Below are 22,582 nucleotides of genomic sequence, written 5' to 3' on the forward strand. Positions count from 1 at the left end.
GTAAAAATGTCATTATGTGGCTATTTGAGGTAGAATGAGTTTTGAGTTCACACCAAAATAAAAACTAGGCCAAAGTCAATGCACTGGGCCTTCTCTGTGGGGTTGATGATCATTAGGGAAAGCAAAACATGAAGATGATTTAACTCTTACTGGAAATCGACATAAAGCACTGTTAACCTACTGACTTGTGCACGATTTGTACAAACAAGTGAATCATTAGTACAGCTTACACCAAGGACTCATGGCCATATGAAAGAGCATCAAACTCTGCTGCTGTCTAAGGTATGAACTATCACAATGTTCTAGCTCCTATTTAAACTGCAGACTGTGGCACCTAGACACAATAAAGCTAAAAATATCCATTGCAATCCGAGTTTATTTACTAATTTTTTTTTGAGAACGGCTGGGAGTTACAACTTAAATTTTGAAAGAGAGGTTCGGAACGCTCTCAGTTTCTGGCACATAATACAGCCATTAAAATCGTTAGCAAAGCCTGAGATTAGTCAAACTAGATTCTAGAAGTATTACATTGCATCATATTAAAAAAGATCTTGTTTGTTTCCTTTACCCTTTGGCATGTAATTGCAATAACTGTTGTGTTCATTGTGAAACAATTCAAATGAGAGAAAACACAAGACTGGTTAGGGCACAATATACTAAGGAACAAAATTAGAAAAATATTAAAGTTTGAATTTAAAAAGAAACAAAAGTGAATCAATCCTCAAAAGTTCAGAACTGGCACAAATGAACGCAAAATGCTGAAGTTCACAAAGGACACATGTAAAAAGAATGAATGATTAAGTAATTGTATTGAACAGTATAGCTGTTGTATTCCACACAGTACAATACAGTGCACTTTGGGGAACTTGTGCACAGGCTCAGAAGCCCAGACAGGAAATAAAACAACATTACAAAACAACTGCAACAGAATACCGGCAAGTTCGCTCGGCAGCTCGATTCAAACATATTGCTTGTATAGTTAGGTATACCAATTCATCATCTTATTTTGCTCCCAAAGCTTTTAACAACACAAATAATTAAACAGACAAGCACAGCACTTTACTGCAGATATTAAATGCCGGTAAATGACTGTTTTATTCCATCTTCACGTTAGACTCTTCAGTGTCATACTTTGAATTCCTTGTTGAGCTTTCCAAATGAATGGCATTTAATATATATGCAGTATAGATATATAGTCAAATAACCACCACAAGTAATGGAAGAAAATATCATGCCATCCATTTAGAATCACATGTACCACTTGGTTACAATACATAGCTAAAAGTTTTAGGCGAATCGTTTAATTGCCTGTTGAATTCACATAGGCTACTTTCCACAGTAAAATGGTTACACACTGGATTTGGTGATTCAGAGGTTTTTGTGACACGTAATGCACTTGTTTGAGGGGAAGGGGCGTTCTTTCAACAACGTTCTGCCATGTCAGCATCTCAGCCAAACTCTAGGACTGAAGCAACCGTTCATGCAAAAAAATCTCCAGGCAGTAGGAGGAGTACATGTCTTTTTCGGACTTCAGCTGCTAGATCCACCGGATCGAGTGGTTCGGCTATAGACTGAGTCACAAACTGGATTTTTGCGGCCGAATCATGACTTCGACGGGACTGTCGATTCTGAAAGAGGAAAAACTTAAAGCCCTTTGTGGCGCAGACTAACAGCTAATTTGGTTCTGGAGGCGTTTCAGCTTGCGTGTTGCAAAGTAGAGAGCAAGACAAGCAGACCAAAATCAAATCCGGCTAATCAAATCCGGCTAAGCATTAAACAAAACCCAAGCAGCAGACGTCCTCCCAAGGCAGGGCGACAGCCTGTCACACCCCGCGGTGTGAGAAAAAGACATGGCTCCCTCAAAGGCAGCATTCACGTTAACAACCAAGCGTTGAGGAGAAAGGGCTCTGGCCGTTGTGGGGAGGGACGTTAGTTACCAGATTGTCGCTCTGACACCGTCTGGGACGTTTCTTGCGTATGAAGAAACCCAGGACTCTATCTTTAAACACCTGCATAGATTGAAGGGAATGTCAAGACGTAAATATGCAATGTGACCGACATCATCACTACACGTGAATCGGCTCTTTACATACCAATCTACACAAGTCTGCGCAGGACCACTTCCTAATAGCTGAACAGCTAAAACGGACTAACGGTCTCTCTAGTAGTAGTGAATTCAGGTTTGTAAGCACAACACCAGTCATACCCTTATCACTCACCATATTCCTAAGCCCTCTTAAAGATCTCTAACACGTGGTAGCCACTGGGTCCCAGCACCAAGGAACATGTCCCCATCTCTGAAGTTTCTGTTCTTCACTTTCGGTACATCGCAGGCGAAATGAAAGAGACAAGTCAATACTTGCCTCATACAAGTAGTCAAATATTTCCAATATTGTCAAGACGCTGGCTCCAATGAACAAGCCCATCTGTCCACCAATGTCACCTGTGCAGAAGAAGTTTCTTCATTAGTATTAATTACTAGACTGTCACAGGGTCCCAAACACCTTGTCCTTAATTATCCAGCTTTAGCACAGCTTCCGCTCGGTGCTCAAAGAGACACTTCCGTCAGGAATCTGTCTCACCAAGCAGTCCTGCTACTTCATACGCTTTCTTCTGCTCAATCTTCTCATAGTTGAGAGCCTCAAAGAAGATGTCCAAGACTAATATATTCTCTCTAAAACACAAAAATAAATATAAAGTGTTTATTTAGAGAAATCTCCATACCATAGCTAAATGAAATGTGTCTATCTTTATCCCATACCTTCCAGCTTATATGAACAGGATACCATCTTGCACGCTGGGGAAGAAGTTGTCTCATAAGTATACTCCCCTGGTTTAACTCGGCACCGTGCAGCCTTACCCTATGTACTGCTCTGTCTTGTTGAACTTCTTAGCCAAGTATTTAGCGGAGGCTTTGCTGGGGATTTTCACCATGGACAGCTCCTTGCCGTATCGCGTCATGTTGCAGGGCGTCTCGCATACGCAATAGTTGTTGTCCTTTTCTACCAGGAAATCTGTGAAAACGGGAGGAGGACTTACGATAAACAGAGATATTATGGAAACCAATTGACTCATGACCGAATGTGGGCCAATAGCTAGCGTGGTAAGGCAGATGCGAAAGCTTACACTCCTTCAAGAAATCGAGAAATAAACCGCACAGTGTGAAACGCAGGAACAGCACACCGCATACTAACGAAGCATTTGGCTGGGAATATGGATCTTCTGGCTTCAAACGTGGATCTATAATCCACTGTAGAATGAGTGTAAGCCTGAGGATTGAAAATATCACATTGCATCACGCAAATCGTCACAAAAATACCTCGCAAAAACTCGGCACCCCCTGGCATCATCTGCTTAGCTCAGACGAAACTGAAAAGATGGCCCAGGTCTCTTTTGACAGCAGGTGCACAAAAATTAAATATCCAGCCTTCGAGAGATGTAAATGCAGTCTGACGTGCTTGGCTGCTTGGAGGACGACACAGTTGTGTGACAAATGTTAGCATCAGCACGGAATTACAATGACACAATCCTCCCAGTGCGTGCCGAGAGCTTAGTTTGTTCCAGTACCAAGATCCCGCAACAATACCAAATCAATGACACACATCGGAATAGCATGCAAATGTCAGGGGTCTGCTTCTTGAAAATGAGAAGATTGATTGATTAGGAATCAGAAAAAAGACTGGAATGTGTTTCTGTTAGGCAAAGCCTGCATCATTCTTGCACTGATATCAGTATACTGGTTTGAGCTGGGGTTCATTCATGATGTTTATTGAAACTGGTAATAAATGTTCTCCTGCAATGATGTAACACTTAACTAACCCTCCTTATACCCGATGGGGCTGCCAACAAAGGCATATTCAGTATTTCCACAACAAAAATAAAATGTGTCAGCACTCATCTTTCCTAGATTCTTATTTGGATATTTATACTCTGAGCTGGTTCCTCACACATTATTTGCATAATTTATATAAAAATATTATCCATATTTATATAAACACAAAGGGTGGGACTTTAGCGAAAAATCATCAGAGACTAATGTATGCAGCGGCTGGCAAGCCGCGGTAATGGGTCCCGAAGGCAAACGAAAACCCGAAGATGCAAAGTGAACGAGTGTAACGGGGGTGCAGCCATGCCTGCTACCATAACTGTTAGACGATATATCGTCCGTATGGTATCGTTGTCATTTTAAGACCATTTTATGCCATTGATATATAGATACCACCATAGCATAATAACGTACTGTAAGTACACCCTTCAAAGAGCAATGAACTTTTAATTCTTCAGAAAATTCAGAAATTGGAACTGGAATGTCAAAAAGGTAAATGTCCCAAATAATTAAAACATGAATAAAAATACACAAACAAAAAAATAGATTAAATGGATTCTCCGGTTCTGTTAACAAAAATTGGACAAAATTTTAAAAAGATTTATATGATTTCTCACAACAGGATTATAAAGACTCCCAGATGGCTATGAACTAAAATAAAATACGTTTGTAACTGCAGCACCATATACCCATGTATATTTTGGAATCGATGCTACTATCATCTTGATTTTTTAAAATGTTTTTATATGTATTTTATCATTTGAAATCTAGTTTAATTTTCCATTCATTAGGTTTTATTATAAATATGTAAATCTATTTAGTTGGTATATATTTGACTTCAGTTTTTAGTAATTGTACTTCTAGAAATTGACGTAAAGTTGTAACTTCCATGGTTCAAGTGTGTCGCACGAGAGGTAGAAAGATAAATTACATTACTTTAGCTAAAGAGCATTTAAAACGTTAACTGGAAGTATTTGAAGTTTGTTTTTGCTTCTGTTGGTTTTGGAAGCAATAGCTGTAAGTTATTTGGTTGTAGTCTTTATTTTCGTATCCTATTTTGTTTGTATATGGAAATGTTTTTGTTTGCCTTGGGCGCTGTTAGTACATAGTGTATGGTTAGGTTTGGTAAAATTCTTATTTGTTCTTATAACATCCATACCACACTTCATAACCGTAACTCTTAAGAACAGACACAGCTTTGTTTTACAGCACTACCCCCAGGCCTGACGTCAAAGTACACGGTTGCCTGGCACATCGGCACTAGAAATATGAACATTCAGGACTGCCGACAGTCCGGCACCACGGCGCGCATGCGTCTGCGTGAAGTAAAAACCGGCCGTGAGCCGCACCTGCGACACAGAGAGCAGACAAGATGGTAGAAGCAGTGTGACTGGCCAAAATGTTGGGGGCACTCATTCCTACGTAATGCAATTTGGCAATATCGAGGTCAGAAAAAAATTATTGATGTTATGTCCATATATTGTCGATAATATCATTAGTATGAGAGGCCTATTGCAGGGTGGTGAGCTTACCCAGAGCGGGGTCTGCGCAGTCCTTGTACTGCTCAGGCGTGCACACAGAGGAGGTTCCTATGCAGATAAAACGGCAGATCTTCACTTATTTTTGAAGCAGATGCAATGCTTCACTGTTGGCAAGAACATTTACTTTCTCACAATCTCTGGGCGAGTCCAACCCCCCCCTCCCCCGCAAAGAATCCACATTTTAAAAGGCAGGTGATGAACTAAGGACCCAGGTCTCATCCAACGTCGTGTCCATGTGTTACCTGGCATGTGGACCATGCGGCAGTTGCAGTTCTCCACCAGGTAGCGTGTCTCGCAGTCGATGCGGCAGGCCGTGATGCTGTACGTCGAGAAGAACTCCGAGTCCATGGCCGTCGACTTGCAGTCTCCCCAGGGAGGGGGGAGGTACTGAAGCTGACATAAAGGACAGTGATCCATTCAGCGCCAGCATCGATGGAGGTTCTGAAGTCCAGCCTAGCAGAAATCAAACTCTACACTATTAGCAGGAGACAACAATTTGTGTTGCTCTACTGAGTCCTGCACAGTGAGATTATGTTAGCGCTAAAAACGTACTTTATAGTATAACCCTTAATTTCTCACCTTATAACTCAGGGATTTCATGCTATATTACCTTACAGTGAATATAAAAGTATTTATTTCTCTTTCACTATTACAGGTATCTCATCAGAATTAATGAATAGTAAAGAGGACTTAAGCTTTTTTATGAATAGAATGACAATGTTACCTAGGTACAGGTAAAGATTCAAAGGATTTCATGATCAGCAAACAAAAAAAAAATGATGTTTTGAAAGAGTGCAGTTATTTGGCTGCAGAGCTCACAGAAAGCCACAAGCAGAGACCATGCACAGGGTCACAGATGTCAGACGGCTCCTGAGGAGGAAGCAGAGAATCACGGGGAATGAAGACATCCTAAAGAAAAGCATGACATCAAACAGGACACCAGGGCAAAGGAAGCTTTAAAACCAACCCTTATAAATTGCTTTGTACAAAAGCCAGTAGAGAACAATTTATAAAGACTATAACTGATTAAGTTACACTCTCCTGATCCTTTAATGACAAGCAAAACTCTTTAACAATTTATATTGTGTACTGCTAATGAGTAAAACATCAATATAGAGTAATGAGGAAATTTACTAGCAGTTCACTTTCACCCTATAAACAAAAGATGTTCTCCGTATATGTGATGACCTCGAGCGGACACAGTGCAGCGCTTATGCCGTAAAAACATACATCTAATTATAGGATATATTGCATAATATTTAACTGGTAATGTTTTATATTCTTTGGACATGCATTTTCATAATCTGTTTCCAATTAATTTTTATAATTGAATTTCATAATGTTTGACTAAACATGTGGACAGGGGTAAATTTCCAATGCAAAATTAAATGAATAAGACTGTTAGCTAAGGCAACATTAAGATAGGATCGTTTAAACAGGAGAGACCATTTGACTGAGAATATGTACAGACTACCCACAGTACATCTCACTGCCTAAAATGTGACTTAGGCTCATGCACCCCTTACATAAATATTAGTATCATTAAATCAAATATGAGCTTTAATTATGTGTGCCAGAAAATGGCCAAAGTCATGAATCACAGAAGTCGTTGTGAAAAATGCTCACTAGACTAGAAAAGCATCTCTTTTCATCCAAAACATAGTAAACAAAGAACTACCCAGAGAAACATCCTCCAGGGCCATCACTGAAAAATAATATAAAATAGCCTGTTTGTTCTGGATCAGGCCCAGGATGGCCAGACGCCCTGCACTGTGATCAGTACAGTCTGTATCACTTTCCCGGAATCTCAGTGAAAGATGTTTACAGCGTTTAAAGGGCTCCTTGCTCTCCATTAGTCCCACACACACTGTATGGTGGCTGCTTGCGAGGCTCTGATTGTGCTGTAGCTTTTTAAAACCTTTTCCCTGCCTTGACATGCAAATGTATCCAGAATCATAGGGATTCTGGGTGGATCCAATCTACAAATCACTGAAACAGCCCATTATCGACTCCACCAAGCACAGTTTCAGCTGCCTGGGAATATATTATTGGGGGAAAACCTTAGCTGTCCAACTAATGAAGAATTATTTATATAAGTGATAAATTATTTATGCTAAGGTACAACCTCTAATGAATTCTTAGACATAGTTTAGTGGCAGACAAACTATTTATTGGAGTTTACAGGATACCTAAAATAGTTACGGATTATACTATCTACCTTCCAGTCCTGGACCTAGTCACGTGGATAATCAAACTAGTCAAATGGAAACAATGGCAGTGATCTGGGTATACAATCAAATTACCTGACATTTCTCAAAAAATCAACAAAAGCAAAGTCAGGTACGCAATCGTTATATAGCTACTGCGGTAGAGCAATAAATTTAGGCTGTATACTAATATTTTCATGCACAGTCATTAAAATTTTTGCAGCAGCTATACTGTTTGGTTTCTCTCTCTCTCTCTCACACACACACACACACACACACACACAGGTTTGTAATCATCTTTCTGCGGACTCTCCATTCACTTCTATGGGGAAAACTCTAATCCCAACTATCCTCATCCATAAGTAAACAAACAAAATACAAGTACGAGTTTTGGTCCCCACAAGGTCAAAATAACAGGTTATCATTACATTACATTGTGGTAAAATACGCAGGACCACTCACAGACACAGACTGACATGGCCTTGCAGGAAACGTGTCATGTGACTATCTGGCTCTGTTCCAGAACTGCCGCACCTTTACAAGTACTGCGTAACATTGACCAAGGCGCTGTGGGGCATCTTCGACCATGAACTAGGTCGCTTTCAGATCTCATTCTGCACACTGACTGGCCGGCCAGATGTTTGCGATGAGAAACCAAAATGCACCCTACCAACATTTCTCCATCCACAAACATGGAAAATAACACCTTAATTAAAGAAAATAGAGAAAAAGGGTTATGACAATAAAACATCCTTATTCCAGTTGCTAAAATACAAAATGTATTGAATTGATATCACCTGATTATATCTCACAGTGAGGTTGAAATATAGTTGCCTTACATAATGCAAAATAAGTAAATGTCCAAACGTCATAAAGAAACACTAATTGTATTAAACGGTATATTTACTTCGACTTTAAGACCGTGGACTATTAAATTCAGTCTCTCTGTTAAAAATGACATTTATAATCAAAATAAATATTCATCTATTTACTATATCGCTCTTTAGCACATGTTTCATTGTCACGTTTTAGCTATGGGTGCGGGAGACTTATTCTGTCACATTCACTAAAGCATAAGCACTTCTGCAAATGTCTTTATCAGTTGAACGGGTTATGAAATTAAAGCGACATTCATGACTGCCATACCATGTGTTTTACAACCGAAATGCCTACTTTTTCTTAACTGCAGAGCTGCAAGCATTTTAAAGGAGATAGAGTGACTGCAGCCAATACAAAGATTCTTAGAAAACACCCAGTAAAGATACGGTGCAAGAGATGAACGGTACAACAGGCCAAAGGCAGTGACTGTACATCCAAAACAGATGCCTGCGTCCTTAGAGGGCTTCTTGTCTATGGAAATAAAACAACAATGTACAGAGTCTCTTTCTCCCTATGGGAACCAGTACCGATCAAAGCAATTCCCAGAGCTGCTGCCGATGCAGTTGCATATTAATGCTGTCAGTATTTCAGTGGTGGGCAAGACCGACTAGCCCGTCCCACAGAGGACTGTACTGTGATATGTATGCATGCACGTATAGATACACAGCCCTTAAGCACTGAAACAAGAACCACTTCTCACAAGTTACATCCCACCTACTCGCCGCTTGCCATCCGCTGTCTATTATACCATATGTCATATAGATCAGAGAAAGAAAAGTAAAGGAATAGAACTAATGTGGTCACAGGGAAAGGGCTGGGGGGTTAAAGACACACAGAGGTCTGACGGAGGCAGACAGCTGAGTTAACATTGCTGTGGAGCGACGGCAATGTTGCTGGGGGTTAGGGACTGACGATGCACCCCGGTGGGAGGGGAGGGGACACGATGGCCGATGACAGGGGGTGACGGAATAGGAGTCCATGGGAAGTCGGATGGCGTGCAGCCACAGACGGCACGACGGTCCGGGGGTGAGATGGAGTGTGCCGTGCAGCCACAGACGGCACGACGGTCCGGGGGTGAGATGCAGTGTGGCGTGCAGCCACAGACGGCACGACGATCCGGGGGTGAGATGGAGTGTGGCAGGGTCCGGCAGCATGCGGTGAGGCCCGGCTGTCCGCGATACGCTACCCGCTGCTCTTGTGTGGAAACGAATGTCTGGAACCGGATCGAACTCGGACTGGAAGTGAATCTGCACCTGCACGCCGGCCTCGTAGGACGTTTCGTCTAGGGGGGAAGATGAGCGAACATTTTCCACTTCAACGCAGGCGAAGGTGGCAGACAGAGAGAGGGACGCAGAAGGAAGTGGGCGGGGGGGGGGGGGGGCGCTATGCCCCCTCCCCTTGGCGCCACGCCCAGTCCAGGGCATCCGTCACGGGCCTCCGGGTTCTCCTCAGCTTTGCTGTAAGCCAATTGATGAGAAAGAAACCCCAAAAACAGACAAGACAGTTACTCAAGTCTTTAATCCACTAATGCGCCTTTGGGAAACGGATTCAACCAGGTGATTATTTTAATTTAACAACTAAATGTAGTGCAGAGGCAGAGGCTCCTGCAGATTCTACTGCCACCCTGCACAGAGGAAGAGGACATCCAGTAAAAGTCTCAAAAAGTTCCTGGAGAACGACGATGCTGTAAAAGACACATCGAAAGGAGCTCCTGCAGATTCTGTAGACCGCCTCTGAGATATGATGTGAAAGGAATGCAAAAGGTTGGGAGACACAGAAATGGCACTGGAAACAAGAAGAGGCATTCTCAATGATTACTGAATGGGTCACACACCAAATGTTGGATTGTAAGGGGATTCAAACCCAGGCAGGTGTCAATAAGAGTAATCTAAGCAAGCTCTTCAGGAGGAAGATTACTCCATCTGCACGTAGATTGTCTTTTTAGGTAAACCAATTTGTAAAACTTGATGTTCGCTTAGTCAATAACTGTGCACATCTTAGAAGTTAACTGTTTACATCTGCTACTCAATAATAAAGGTACATCAATAATGATATTCATATGCCATCAGTTATGTATCTGACTCTCTCTTTGCTAACTTATTGCCTTCAACAACAATTACAACAACAATAATACTGGAAAACAGAAGAAACGGTTTTGCATTTCTTGCTCAGTTTAGACAGCAAATTTAGAATCACATTGAATTATTTTCGTGACAAGTAAAGTTTAGGTAACTACAGGAACATAATCTTCCTTGTTGCAAATTTAAGTAATCACTCCCTGCGTAAAAAATGCAATGATTAAAAGACAGACTTTCTATGTAACTAAATTGTATGACTATGCTGCAGGCACTATACACAGAGATTAAGTCGTCGCGCAAGCACATCTACAACAAACAAACTTATTCTTCCTCATACTGAAGCTGTTGGCTCTGGTTCTGTATATCGATAAAATATAAGATGTTTAAGTTATTAAAGGATGCCATCAGTACTGGGAGAAGTGGCTTGAGAAGAAAATTATAACAATCCATCCTTATTCCAACCAGTTATCCTGGTCAGGGTGACGGGGAGCCTGATGCCAGTCCCAGTCCCAGTCCCAGTCCCAGTCGGCACAGGGCAGCAGGCTGGGAGGGAGGGACCCCCATCCATCGCAGGTCACATTCACACAATCATACTCTACAGAACGCCAGTCAGCTAAACGGTAGGGGTCTGGGCTGCGGCAGGAGCTCTGAGAGCCCCCCCTCACAATTAGTGAGACGAATGACTTTCTCATGAAACATAACACACCTGCCTGCAGTCGCCCGTATCACAGCCTCTGCGTTCATACAGCTGGAAATGAGGAAAGATGGATTTTAAAGATTCAGTAGCCAACATATCACTTTGGACAAATATTAAGAAAAATGTTCTGTCGTGTGGCTTCTGTCAAGGGGATAAGACTACGCAGCAGCATGCCCAGGAAAATCACAAAAATGCATAGCTGGGGGCTGTTTTTGTATCACTCTAGTTCACTCGTGTATGCAGTGGTAACATAGATCCAAGTGAAAATAAAGAATTATTATAATCACCACACGTGACATTCATTTAAGCAGCTGTACAACTGGAATAAGAAAAGCAAGAAGTGCAAAAATATCTGGATGTATGGCATGCATATGAATAAAATAACCCTTAATAAAAGATTAAGCTGTTACAGTTATTAGCCAATATGAAGTATATTTTTGTTTTGATAAGTCCTGCTTATAGTAACGAGTAATGACTGGTTTAAGACGTACCTGCTGTGAAAAAAATAAGCATCTGATTAAGTGTTATACTTGCACTTTATAGCACAAACACAATTGTTCTTCCTTTCTAATTAAAAAGAATCTCATTAATAACCTTTGTGTAATTTGAAGGATTTGCTGCTGACAGCTAATTTTATTTCTGCCGGAGAGCGTGCTAAGCCTGGATCCAGCCGGAGGGCAAAGCATTTGGCTGCCATGCACTCTGCACTGGTGTTGCTGACCCACCCGAAGGGTCACCCACAGACCTGTGAAAACGCCACTGCATCCGGCCTGATCACACCCTGCAAAGTAACAGCACCTGCATCGGCCAGAAAAACTATTAAAAAAAAAGCGACTTCCCCGTCAGGATAATTTCACTGCAATTCATTAATTATACTGTGACAGAACAAAATTAAAAAAATGGCACCATAAGATATTTCTGTGCAAATGGCTAATAGTTTCCTAATTACTTTTCACAGGTGCCCTGTAACGCAATCTAATTTCCAATGACTTAATTATACATTTGAAATGTATAAGCATGCTTACAAAGCAACAGGAACAATGTAAGCCTACTAATTTAATTATTTACAGTACGCATCACAATAGGAGCAAAAAGTCCATGTTCATGCGAGGGACCCAATAACATTTCATGCAGCTGTTCCCTGTCCTAGTTGCCAATCAACTACACGCTAATGTCACTGAACTACAGCACACGTATCACGTAGACCGAAGCATGTCGGAGTTAAATTTAATATGCGGTACGTATCCACTGAGCGATGAGACAGAGTTTCTGGCTAATTAGCTTATTAATCAGCCACTCTAAGGTAGCATGATGAAACATGGCTGGTGCTGGAATGCGTTTAATTGCCAACTACAGAGCAGTGAATGTTTATCGCGCAGCTAGCTGTGTGAAGGTATTTAAATTTTGATTTATTTGGCCCTCAGCCATAATTTTTCCAAGTAAAGTGGATTTTACTTCAAGGCTGCCGTAGAGAGGCCTTTGTCCTCCATTAGAAAATGGTTAAATGAGTACTGAAATTTCTTTATCATTCAGATTATACTAAGTTTTTTCTTTCTATGATTGCTGGGGTCTAAGAGACAAAGCTAATGAAGACCATCAAGCCCATTAACCATGATTAAAATTTAAGCAACTTGCTCTTGCTGAAAGAGTCCTCGCAAGTTTGCGTTTGAAAATACTTGCCGAACAAACAAGAGCAGAAAAAGGATTTATCTGCAAGCTGAGGTACTGTTCCTGCGAACTGAAGCCACAGCTAATAACCCTGTCGCATTAACGAGAATGACACTGTCGGAGAACGCGGAGAGTACAGGTCGTTTTCTCACACTGGCCCCCTGAAGACCGGAAACGCCGCCCACAGCTCTCTTAATGATTAAATAAAAACCCCATACTTGTTTTACAGGCAATGCCAAAGGCTTCTATTGAGCTGCATGAGCTCAGCCTCCTTTACCTTATAAAAGTAAAACTCCAGATCTCATCCAGCGAGTCTTGATCATATAAAAATACATATATATATTTTTTAAATCACTGCCGCTCTGCCTCGGATTACAATCACAGCTCCCATGCGTGCCCATTACTATTGCATATCTCTGAGTCTTGACATTTGGACGGCTGTACCGTTCTAGTTAACAGCAGTCATGACGTTTCAGGTCAAGCCGCATAGCTAAGGGTGCATTCTAATGGAGGGGAGACTCTTATCGAAGGCTGCAGTTCTAACTCTGGCGATTCTGAGAATCACGTCGCGGGTGCAGCAAACTCATTAGTGGTAAAGAATGTCACCTTCATAAATAAGGCCTCCAAATTGAATTAATACTTAAATTGCTTAGCCGTCCAGTGTCAGCTGTGGCACGGCAACGTTTTCAAAGCTTCCACAGAGTTTAACCCTGGCTGCATTTGATGCTTCTTTCGGGGGAAAATGCCTTGAAAAGAGGTACGGAAGAAAACAGAGAGAGAGAGTCCTTGAGCTTATATGCGCGCCTCAGTCAGCCGTGTATAATGAATTGTCACAGTAACCACACGAAATAACTATACAAGTTTCTTTTTTAATCCAGAGTCTCTTCATTTATTGCACAACTTGAGAGGGCAAACAGCACTGAATGCAGCCCTGTGGTGTGCAAATGACCAGGAACATCTTTGACACAGCAATCAGCTGAGACACACTGACTGACCCCATCCCCGGGGGAGGGGGAGGGGGAGGCGCGGTGAAATGGGGATGGGGCAAACGATGCCGGCACAGATTCAGACCAGGGCTTCATTAGCAAAGCAGCCAAGTGACTAGATTTCCCATAATGCATCTTGGCTGGCAGTCCCTGATGGCAACAGCCACCCCACCACGAAGAAACCGTCTGCTCCAATCTCTCTCTGCACCAGCATGCGGCGAATTCTCATCTCCCATTCAGTGAAAAATCAGGAGAAATTCTCTTAGGAGTGAATCTGTTTCGAGAGTTAAATGGTTTTGAAAACAATGAGTAACCAGATACATTAATTCCTATTACTTTGCTGTCACAAAGGGCTACTATATAATTGCTATAACCAGTGGCTGATGTACAAACCAATTCACCCCCTTTCCCTGCTTCCCCACAGCGGTTTGCTCGTCTTTGGTGTCGAATGAGATGCCTCCAGACACCGGAGCAGCGGAGTGCATGAAGGGAGCTTTCAGAAGCAGTGTGGAGAAGAGCCTAGTTACTGAAGGAAAATAAAAAACAACTGTTTCAAAGTGGTTGCCCAATCTACAAGAGACATGTCATCAGAGGGGTCCAGGGAGCCCGGGCTACTCCTTAATTAGGGCGACATACAGTCTAATTAATGCCGGGATGATTTTTAAGGTGGTTTGCGCTACTTTTTGTGTTACATTTTAATTGCTGATAGCTGCCGCGGGTCCGATGGGCCAAATGAAAAGCCGGTAACATGTCTTTGTGGATCTGGGTGATCTGCTGCAGAGAGAGGAAAAATATGGGAGAAAAGCTGCAGTTTGGGGTGTCGACCTCTCATCAAGCGGAGCAGGGGGCAGCAGCTGGATGGGAGCCCCCCCAGCTCTGGCCTAAGCGTCGCCATTCTGATCTGCCGTAATGCTACAGGTTTGAATGAGGGCGGCTTTGCCTCAGGGCTTAATAAGCTGCACGTTTCCGTTGCGTGACACTGTGAAGCAAACGGGGAGGCGGGGGGGGGGCATCTAATTTCCTTCATGATGTGACACAAGTAGGCGGCAGGAGCCAGAGAAGGTGGGTGCGGGGGGGCGGGGGGTCATAGACACACAAGGCTAGAAGGTGGCAACAGCGACAGGGGGCGGGCGAGCTGAGAATGTAGTACCCGTTGCTGTTGACATGAGACAAACGTCTGAAAGCCTGGAGCCACACCAAATCCCAGCTGGTCTATGAAGGGGGGCTCGTCCTGGCTGTGGATCTGAACCTTGATGCCTGCTTCGTAGGAGGTCTCATCTGTGGACACAGCACCACCAGAGAACGTAACTGCAGGCCTCCAGCACAGTGCCGGACTTCTCCGGAAACATCAGCTAGACATTTACCCAACACACATCATTATTATGACACTAAGAGTTAAATCATCGATTTTATGGTCAAACGCCGTTTTTATCTTTTTTTTTTTCTTTTCTTCCCCCAGAGGATCCTCATCATCCATCCATTCCATCATGCCTTTCATGTCGGTGTATGCTAATTTGCTGGAAAGCTCCCCTTTTTGTCTGACCAGCCTCTCCATAACACGTAGACTGGGAAGCGTGGCATTTAAGGACAGGGACCTGATGTGTTACAGTTCAAGGGGAACAGAAATGGGCAGAGCACTTTATGAGCAACTTTAGAAGGAAGAACCAGCAGAAACCATAAAGATCCAACAATAAACTCAGGTTGAAGTCTAACCCTTAATCCCTTTGCCATGGTTCCGGCCTCCCAGGGAGAAATGCAGAGTTCCTTTGGGAACATATCCTGCTTACACAGTAACACTCAGGCCTGCCTTCTCAAATGCCGCGCGTCAGTTACGTTGCTGACCCCCTGTCCGCGATGGTGGCATGGTCTCCCAGGCCGAAAGCGAGCCACTTCCGCATCTACTCTGGCTCTTTTAGAGCGAGTGAAGCCCTATGCTGCACCATACAGTATGTGTTCACATCTCCTATTACAACAAGCAACCCTTTCAGATATAATGCATCCTTATGAACAATTTGAACTCAATGAAAAAGTTTCTTTTCAGTTTCTTTTTTATTAAGTTTTCAGTTCTTAATAATGTTAAATATATGAAAACACATACACATTTTAAACAGCACCAGTATCACAAAGTTTCATGATTTAATAACTTAAGTAAGGCCATCTGAAGTAACACGCAAATTAAAACGTTACCACAAAGTAATACAAAGTCAAGGTAAATCACTGTCAAACGGGAAGTTGCATTTGCTATTTAGGGACTTTGTTTATTTCTCCTTGGATATTATGGGGAAACGCATCTGTTCTTGCCCCAAAAGTGAAATTAGATAAAGTGTCCACATAAATTTAGTCTGCATATTGGTCAGACGTAAACAGGAAGGAAACATTTAAGGAAAACAAAAGTAACAAGTTTCAATTGTCTCCAAATATAAAAACCAAATTACTTCCCCCTTGCATTTTCAGAGCGTGCATCCCGTTCGCCTTCCCAATGAAGGAGAAAATTACAATCCAGAATGGCTCCGAGACTTTAAAACTCATTAAGACTGTGAATAACTGTAACGCCGGTGAATGTTTTATAAGGCAAGATAAGAAGCTGTGCATGTTGCAGCAAAGCTGCCCAGTGTTTGGAGGTGTCAGCCAACAAAACCGCTTCGTCTTGGCCTTTTGGATGAAGCGTGATGAAGGGCCGCCCGTTTACACAGCCAGGAGCGAGAGAGCGAGCGGGTTTCGCGTCCGTGGATAAGCCTCGATACCCTGCGAGTATCCCCGGGCGGCCCTGCGCTGGCCTGGCAGCCCTTTGCCATCTTGCCTCCTACTTTAAAACAGTGGCGGTACACGACTGAGCAAAAGCAAAACTCGCCAACAGCTGAACAAGCAAAAACTTTGCAGAATGCAGCAGGAAAGGCAAAGAAGACTGAAAGAAGACTGTCCTACGGAGCCGGTGTGTGTTACAGAGGAGTCTGCCACCTCACCAACTGCAAGTTTAGATGAGCGTTTAAGCTTCTGGCGGGGGCTGCTTTACGGGGACTTGGGGCCAGAAGCCCTGAGAGAGAGGTCAGTTATCTGATGGATGGATGAGGATATGAGGAATGTACCTGTCTGTAATAAAGTAATGTGCTTTATAAAACCCATACATTTCTACAAAAATAGATTTCAGAATGATAGTGTCTGTAAGATTAATGTCATGTTTGTAAATTCATGGCTTTAATCCGAATGGAATCGGAAGCCATCGGGATTCTCTGCACTTTCATTTCCAGGTGTGCGCGCGCTACTCTCCGAGGCGTTAGACTGGGGATGAGTGTTGGCCTAAATGCACAAGAGGGTCTGAGGATGCCTCTTACTGTGGCTGTGCTGGGTGCCCGGCTGGATGGGTTATGGCAGAACCATCTGGGAGGCAAACTCATGGGTGCTCATGTGAGTTTTACTTACGCGAAATTATTCTGAGGACAGAAGGAAACATGATTGGTTCAGAGAGATAACCAATCAGATTGTAAAGGAGGTGGGACCAAGATATCTGATTGGTTGGTCCTGCCTCCTCTAGTCGCTTGGACCCACCTCCTCAACAATCTTATTGGTTGTCTGTCTGAACCAATCATTTTTCGCTCTGCCCTCAGAACACTTTTGTGCAAGTAAAACTCCTATGAGCCAAACTGGACCTTCAGAGGGACTGTCCAGGTAAGCCGTGATCTACATTGCCTGACTGAACCTTCGCATACTCTGCTGTGGGACTGGGAAGGACAGGGCGTTTGGGGTGGGCTTGCTAATGAGAGATGGGGGTCAAGAGGTTCTTGATCTTACCTGTCTCCCCCCAGACGGGCAGGTACTCATCCTGCTGGATGTCCAGCATGATCTCCAGCCCGTTGCCGGTGCCCCCCTTTAGCGTCGTCAGTAGAGGGTTGCCGTCCTTCCCAGAGTTAAAGGTGTAACATTTCCCATATCGTGTGTAGATCTGAGGAGGACACACATTTGCAGAATATTAAGATGGCGAGGCAACAACTAGAGTTATCTGCAGTTCTGAACGAAGCTGATTTCATGAACAACCTCCAAAGAATGAGAATGTGCTTTATCTGCTTGTCCGAAGCCATAAAGCAGCAATTTGCAATTCAAACATTTAATTGCATCTTTGTTTAATCACTGCTCGGTCATTCCTGGGAAGGGATTGAGGTTGGCTTGGTTCTGGCCAAATTTCTGGAGAATACTGCTTACTTTTTCAGGTATATCTGCACCAGGAATTCAGCCGCACTGCAGTGCTAAAATACACAAGCAAGCGCACAATCTCTGTACTTTATTCACATTCTAGAAGGCTCTGCTGTTCCCTGAGCCCAGAGGACCGGCACATTCTCGTACATGAGGCCCTGCAAGCGTCTCTGCCCCCCTAAAAGCTATGACGTCACTGTGGAGCCTCTCAGAAAGCCTCCCTAGGTTCTGATCAACATGACTGGCCCATGTCCGGTCTGCGGCCCACATCTCTGGCTGCACAGATTTGAATGACTGGCTTGTTTTACATTTAGCTCATCTGAAAATAGTCTGGTCCTAGCTACTGTCTAACAAGTAGCACGGAAGCTGGAAAAAAAATGCTGTTTTCTCATTCTGATGTTTGAGATGTTTTAGTTGAGAAACACATTTTCAAATTCTTGTTTTATTAAGATGACATCACTGTGACTGGATAACTACTGCACCCCTGTACTGTTTTAGTGTTTGATGCATCAAATACACACTTTCCCATCTTTTTTCATGAAGTACATGGCCTTAATCGCCTGCGATGAGGACCACCCCCCCCCGATGCAGTGAGTCAGGCAGGCAGAGATGCTCCGTTCTCCATCAGAGCAGAAGCCAAAGCCAGCAGACGGTGCCCGCAGCTGGCAGCGCCGTGGGGGGGCGGGGGGGTCTCAATTTACAGGTCTGCTCCTCCATTTTTTAAAGTCTCATCCTGCTGAGCACTGGGAAATGTCGGTGGGGGGTGGGGGGGCACCTGTCGACAGTCAGCGAATGTTTCATGCACCCCCCCCCCCCCACCCATTGTACTGGACACCTCATCCCACAGAGATGGGATACAGCAGCAAGGCTTATTTACCAATCACAGGGACGGCGGGAGCGACGCGGGGGGGCTGTGCGTGAACGCGCGGCATTGTGACTCCGCCCACTTGGGCGTGCGGCGGCAGTGCCGCTAACCCGCATCACCTCCGCTGAGCCTCAGCAGGAGGCTCACAAGACATCGGAGGTGCGGTTATTTCTGGGAGCAGAAATAGGAAAAATCCCAGCGCAATAGACGAGCCGGATGCCTGCCTACGTGGCATTTCGAGGCGGGGGGGGGGGGCTGGAGCTGCTGGGGGACGCAGGATTTCAGTTGCAATTCAGGATGTTGGCCGCACTACTAGCCTTGCCGTCTGCGCCACGCTGTCAGGAAACATTCCCTTCCTGTCCTGAGGAGAAGCTGGCACCCTTTTAACTCTCTTATCCTGGGCCTGACGGACCAAAAACGCAGATCAAGGAAGACCCCCGAAGATGCTTTTATCTGGACAGCTCCCCGACAGCAGACAGCGTTAAAGGATAACCTGCTTTCCCTGGTCTGCGGTCTCTGTAGCTGAGGCTTAAAGCAAACAGAAATCAAGCACTTCAGCGTTGATACAGGTCGACTGTTTGCTGCCTAAACAGATCTGTTCAGAGATAAAGCCCACATACTGCAGATTGTAACAAAGGAATCCTTCCTGTTAATAACCACCACTGACATCTATTGCATCATGCTTTCACAGGCTTTTTTATACACAGACAGATATGCTTGAGTGCAGCATCTCTCTCTAGGAAAAACCAGCTTTGCAATTAACCTCTAAATATGTTTTCATTTTTGAATAATCATTTAAAAAAGTGCTTTTAAAGAAAAGCAAAGGGCTGTTCAGCTAGAGCATCGTCATTAACATCTTGAATGTTGACGTTTCGGTGCCCTAAGAGGCAATGTGCATTCCTGGTCTTCCTGGCCTGGTATTTGGGATTTATACATAGCAGTGGGAGGGGACTATATGTTCTCCAGATAAGAGATGCAGCAAGGCCCCGAAAACAGTGGAAATAACTGGCGCAGCCCTGCACATCCTGAGATGTACCGCGGGACACCACAGTGCAGGCTGCTCCAGTGGGACAGGCTCGCTCCAGTGGGACAGGCTCGCCCCAGTGCCCCGGCTGCCAGAGTGGAGACACCGCAGGACGACTCACTTGTGACAGATCCACGGGAGCAGGGCCCTTATCATATCGCCGGTACATCAACGTGCAGTATTTTCGACCCCCTGCAGGGGGCGATGTTAGGTCTCGCACCTGGAGTCCAAATGACCACCTACACTTGTCACTGCAAGAACCAGGAAACTCATTCATCTTCCCCTACACAATCAGACCCCCCCCGGCCACCAAACAAGTCAGAAGTCCAGCTCAGCTCTCGGCTTGAATGCGGCAAGAGAAACGCCCCGGTCTTTAATTTGGCTTTAAACAAGGCCTTTAAAAGGAGCCGGTGAGAGTGTACGCCCCGCTTCCGTTTTTGGGCCCTGGAGGCTTGTTAAGTCCTGCCAGTCATGCTCCTCATTCGCTTTCCCACCTCCAATTTCTTCGCAGACTAAAAGGCAGCCATTTCTCAATTTCACTGACATTTCCTTCAGGGTAGATGCGAGAAAATAGAAAATATCAGGTGGATAATTCCAGATTCCCTGATTTGAATAAATTTAAGCCAGCATTCCGGCCTGCTCCCTATTCATTTACCATTTCTATGTTTATAGGTAAGCGTCTGCATGGCGATTAATCATGAATCTTCCATGTTAGTCCTATGATATTGAAGAATGATTGTTTCCTGTTTTCAGGCAGAACTTTCCTAATGAGAATGTAATGACAGCCATCAGTCAGTAGCCCCCTCCCAGCAGGAAAGCGTCACTGTGATTACTTTCCCTTAATAACACTGGGGGGGGGGAGGAGGGGGGGCGGTGCAGGGTGGTGTATTTGTGAATTAAGACAATGGAGTTGTGAACCTGCCAATAGTCTAAGCTCAAGTCATTAGCTTTGTGAGGGAAACAACTCAGTATTGACAATACAGACCACAAAATGACAAACTTCAGCTTAATTGCCTTATTTACAGACTTTTAGCTGCTGCAGCCACATATATATATATTTAGTTGTTTTTCTTCCCATAGGTGCCAGAACAAATGGAGAGCACAGAAAAGGAAATGATGATATTTCACGAAGAAAGCCCTAAGCATCAGCACGTGTCGCAGTGGGGCTGAACGCAAACAGCCTAATAATACAAAGCAAACAGCATAATCATAATCATGCTATCAAGGCTGGCCTCTCTCAGTGAGTCCCATTCTGTTTGGCTAATGCACTTCTTTCTCTGGATACACCACCACGGGAATATGGGGTAAACTCCCCCACAAGTCTGCAAAAGAAAAACTTCAGGTGTAATGTTTTTAAATATTAGAAAAGGATTCCTCTTGGTGTCACCACATTATTTTGGCCACAAACTTCATACTATATAGAGGTTTAGGTTTCTCTCAGTTAATGGCTCTAGTAGTTAATGGATCTACGCAATTTTAACACTCCCACTTGATTATAACGCACAACAGGGACCTTGAACTGGCTGTCAGGGAAAGCTCACTGGATACTTCATGCTTTAGAAAGAAAGGGCATTGACAACACAGACGATTTACCAATCAGAGTGCAGAGGATGAGTCAGGTGAAGAAACGCTTTGGAGCAAGAGAGGATGGACATGTGTTTGGAAGTTGCTGTTAGGGTTAGGAATTTTTGTTTTCCATTCATCACCAAACTGCAGGGGACGCCTTGAATGAGAAGCCAGTATAAACCTTTATGCGGCCTTCATTGTTACCTAAACATCTACACACTGCCATCATGAAACACAGATGCTGATCACGTGATGTGTAGACAGTGTCATAGCTGTATAAAGGGCCATGCAGGCGTTTCACTGAACTGCTCCCTTCCACAATATTCTGGGCATGACTATCAGCCTGAGAGAGATTTGAGACAGACGATCTCAGACAAGCACTTATTTGTACCGAGAAAACAAGCAGACCTGAGCAGAGCACGGCAAAGGAGCACAGCTGCTGTCCGCCGTGCTCGAGGGAAAGCGCTCCACACCTGGCACGTGTCGACATGGCTGTCCCAGAGAAAACTGCCCATCGGCTACAAAGCCCCCTCTGCGGCTAGCTCCGAGACTGCCAGACACGCATGCAAAACCACAGCTGCACGACATCAAGCAATCCTGGGTTTTCCTGTAGCTTTGTTCTTGTTTTTAATCTGACAGGAGAAATTAAATTTACACTTGACTGCCCACACTTTCGCAATAAACTGTCACGATGAGCTGCTTTGGCGGTTACCACTGCGCGCGAATGCTCGTACAATTACCTCAGTGCCCGCGCCGGGGTCCCTGCCTGAACGCACCTCACGGAGACGAGCCGCTCCGACAGACAGTGCGAGGGGGGCACTGAGCATAGGCACCCAGGTCGACTCAATTCCCAAATTGCTGCCACAGTGTTATTTTCTCCCCGCTAAATCTGCAGAAACGTAACGGCACTGATGCATTTCAAATTAAGAATCGCCTTTCTAAATGACTGTTAACGCAATTATAATTGATGTCCTTACGCAGCATGACTTGCATAAATTATACATCTTATGCATTTATAAATGGACTGTCACTGGATCAGTTTAGTTTAATGATGTTA

At 44.0% G+C, this 22,582-nt stretch overlaps 2 protein-coding genes across 11 annotated transcripts in view; both read right to left on the reverse strand.

Annotated features, from left to right (window-relative positions):
• atg9b (autophagy related 9B) overlaps positions 1-22,582 on the reverse strand; it is a 233,841-nt gene that overhangs the window by 51,926 nt on the left and 159,333 nt on the right. The window lies entirely within an intron of this gene.
• asic1c (acid-sensing (proton-gated) ion channel 1c) overlaps positions 1-22,582 on the reverse strand; it is a 183,866-nt gene that overhangs the window by 12,498 nt on the left and 148,786 nt on the right. For 4 of the 10 annotated variants that reach the window (XM_023815689.2, XM_023815690.2, XM_023815685.2 and 1 more), the window contains exons 2-10: positions 17,672-17,822; positions 15,033-15,160; positions 6,187-6,237; positions 5,610-5,760; positions 5,359-5,415; positions 2,861-3,014; positions 2,583-2,674; positions 2,364-2,443; positions 1,938-2,009 (exon numbers count right to left, since the gene is read on the reverse strand). In XM_023815689.2, the coding sequence (XP_023671457.1) occupies positions 1,938-2,009; positions 2,364-2,443; positions 2,583-2,674; positions 2,861-3,014; positions 5,359-5,415; positions 5,610-5,760; positions 6,187-6,237; positions 15,033-15,160; positions 17,672-17,822 (936 nt within the window). The other 6 variants (XM_023815691.2, XM_023815692.2, XM_023815688.2 and 3 more) reach the window with 3 other exon arrangements.

This window comes from Paramormyrops kingsleyae, chromosome 4 (assembly GCF_048594095.1).
Source record: "Paramormyrops kingsleyae isolate MSU_618 chromosome 4, PKINGS_0.4, whole genome shotgun sequence".
NCBI classification, from domain to species: Eukaryota; Metazoa; Chordata; class Actinopteri; order Osteoglossiformes; family Mormyridae; genus Paramormyrops; species Paramormyrops kingsleyae.